This window comes from Austrofundulus limnaeus, unplaced genomic scaffold, assembly GCF_001266775.1.
Source record: "Austrofundulus limnaeus strain Quisiro unplaced genomic scaffold, Austrofundulus_limnaeus-1.0 Scaffold116, whole genome shotgun sequence".
NCBI lineage: Eukaryota > Metazoa > Chordata > Actinopteri > Cyprinodontiformes > Rivulidae > Austrofundulus > Austrofundulus limnaeus.
The window spans coordinates 784,828-786,569 of NW_013952518.1; the positions used below are offsets into that span (position 1 = coordinate 784,828).

The following is a 1,742-nucleotide window of genomic DNA, read 5'->3' on the forward strand; positions in this document are numbered from 1 at the left end:
GATATAGTGTTTTGAAAACACTTGCAAAAATTACAGTTTGTCAAAATATAAAAAAAATGTGTTATCAATGTCTCATTTCAATGAACTGTCTGAATTATAATCCTTAAAATATTTAGAAGCATTTTTTTGAGCAATAGCAACAAAAAAAAAAACTGATTTTGAGGAAAAACGCATTAAAATTCAGAATTTTTCTCTGTAAGTAATGTTTTAGTTTTTTTCCAACTGGGAAACCTTAATATACAAATACTATTTGAGATTTCCTCTTTATATTGACATCAAAAATTACTCAATAAATTTATATAAAATTAGGATTCAGACCAAACGATAATGTATTATCATAACCAACAAGACAAATTAAGTCATATCTCTGGATAAGTTTGATATCAGGTCACAAATATGAGTTTTAGAGCAGCAGAGAGTTTACAGCGGTGCAGGTGGAGAATAAAAACTCAGGCTCATTTCCAACCCTACGGTTACACTTGTATCAAAACCAAATGTCTGCAAGTTCTACCGTTTTAACACAACAGTTGTGACGYCATTTCTTCACACCTTTCATGCAAGTTGTTTTCAGTTCTACACGTCCGTCCATGCACGTATAGAATATATTTGTGTTACCTGCAGCGATTCGTGCAGCTTTAGCAAAGTTCCCCGATTCGATGCAGGCGATGAGCTCGCTCTTATCRTCCACAGTGTTTCTCCGGACCAACGCGGGTTTCCCCTTTCCACATTTTGGAAGACTGAGAATTGTGCTGAAAGCAAAAGGAAATGTAACTTTAACCTAAAACCCACCTGTTGGAGTCAGAGCAACGCAGCTGGACTGTTTTCATTTCAAAATAAAAGTGCAAAATTAAAACAACCATATTGTTTTTTTGTTTTCTTTTTTTTCTGTTTTCAAAATCTAAATGTAAAAATGTAAAATCGAGCTAATAAATAATCCACAGTGCTTTACTTTGGATGTAGCTAAGCAACGCAAAAATCAAGCATWTGGTTGTTTTATTATAGCGATACAGGAAACCACAGAAGTCATGAAAGAATAAGAGTTTATAGAGGCTGAAATAAGACTGYTTAAAAACAGAMACCATTCCTAAAGATAGTGATAATGGCTGCAATTAAACCTTATTCTGCAGAACTTGGAAAATTAAAACAATTTTCTTCACAGTAAGATCTACTTCCTCTAAATGAGACTTTTGTCCGTTTCTGAAGTGCTCAGAGAAAACGTAACGCCGTTACGACTTCCAGTTCTGCCAGAAAGTAACAAACGACAAAGCTCTTCTTTAAACATTAAAAAATGTAGCTTTATTTCTATTTTGTTATTGACGGTTTTTTTTTTTAATTTTGAAAATAAAAAATGAAAAACCACCTGATTAATTTTTTTCGTTTGATTTTGAAAAGAAAAAGAAAACAAAAACGAACCATAAACAGGTTCAATCACTTACATTAAATGGACATATGTGACCCATCATATCGAAATGAGGATTAAGTCAAATCTGGTCAAAATGACCTAATCATGTTTTCAGATTCCTGCTTTAAAAGCTACATTTTGATACCTGGATCATTCTGATATCATCAGCTTATCCAGAGATATGACTTAATCTGTCTTGTTGGTTACAAAAATACATTACTGTTTGGTCTGAATCCTAATTGTATGTAAATTTATTTAGGATATTTTGATGTCATTATAAAGAGGAAATTTCAAATATTATTTCAACATAAAGATTTCCCAGTTGCAAAGAAACTAAAAC

The 1,742-nt window shown here is 32.2% G+C and overlaps 1 protein-coding gene across 3 annotated transcripts in view; it reads right to left on the minus strand.

The window, feature by feature from the left end:
- The window catches only part of brd1a (bromodomain containing 1a), a 31,471-nt gene that overhangs the window by 3,153 nt on the left and 26,576 nt on the right, over positions 1 to 1,742 (minus strand). For all 3 annotated transcript variants that reach the window (XM_014014542.1, XM_014014543.1, XM_014014541.1), the window contains exon 10: positions 616 to 749. In XM_014014542.1, coding sequence (XP_013869996.1) covers positions 616 to 749 — 134 coding nt within the window. The remainder of the gene's footprint in view (positions 1 to 615; positions 750 to 1,742) is intronic.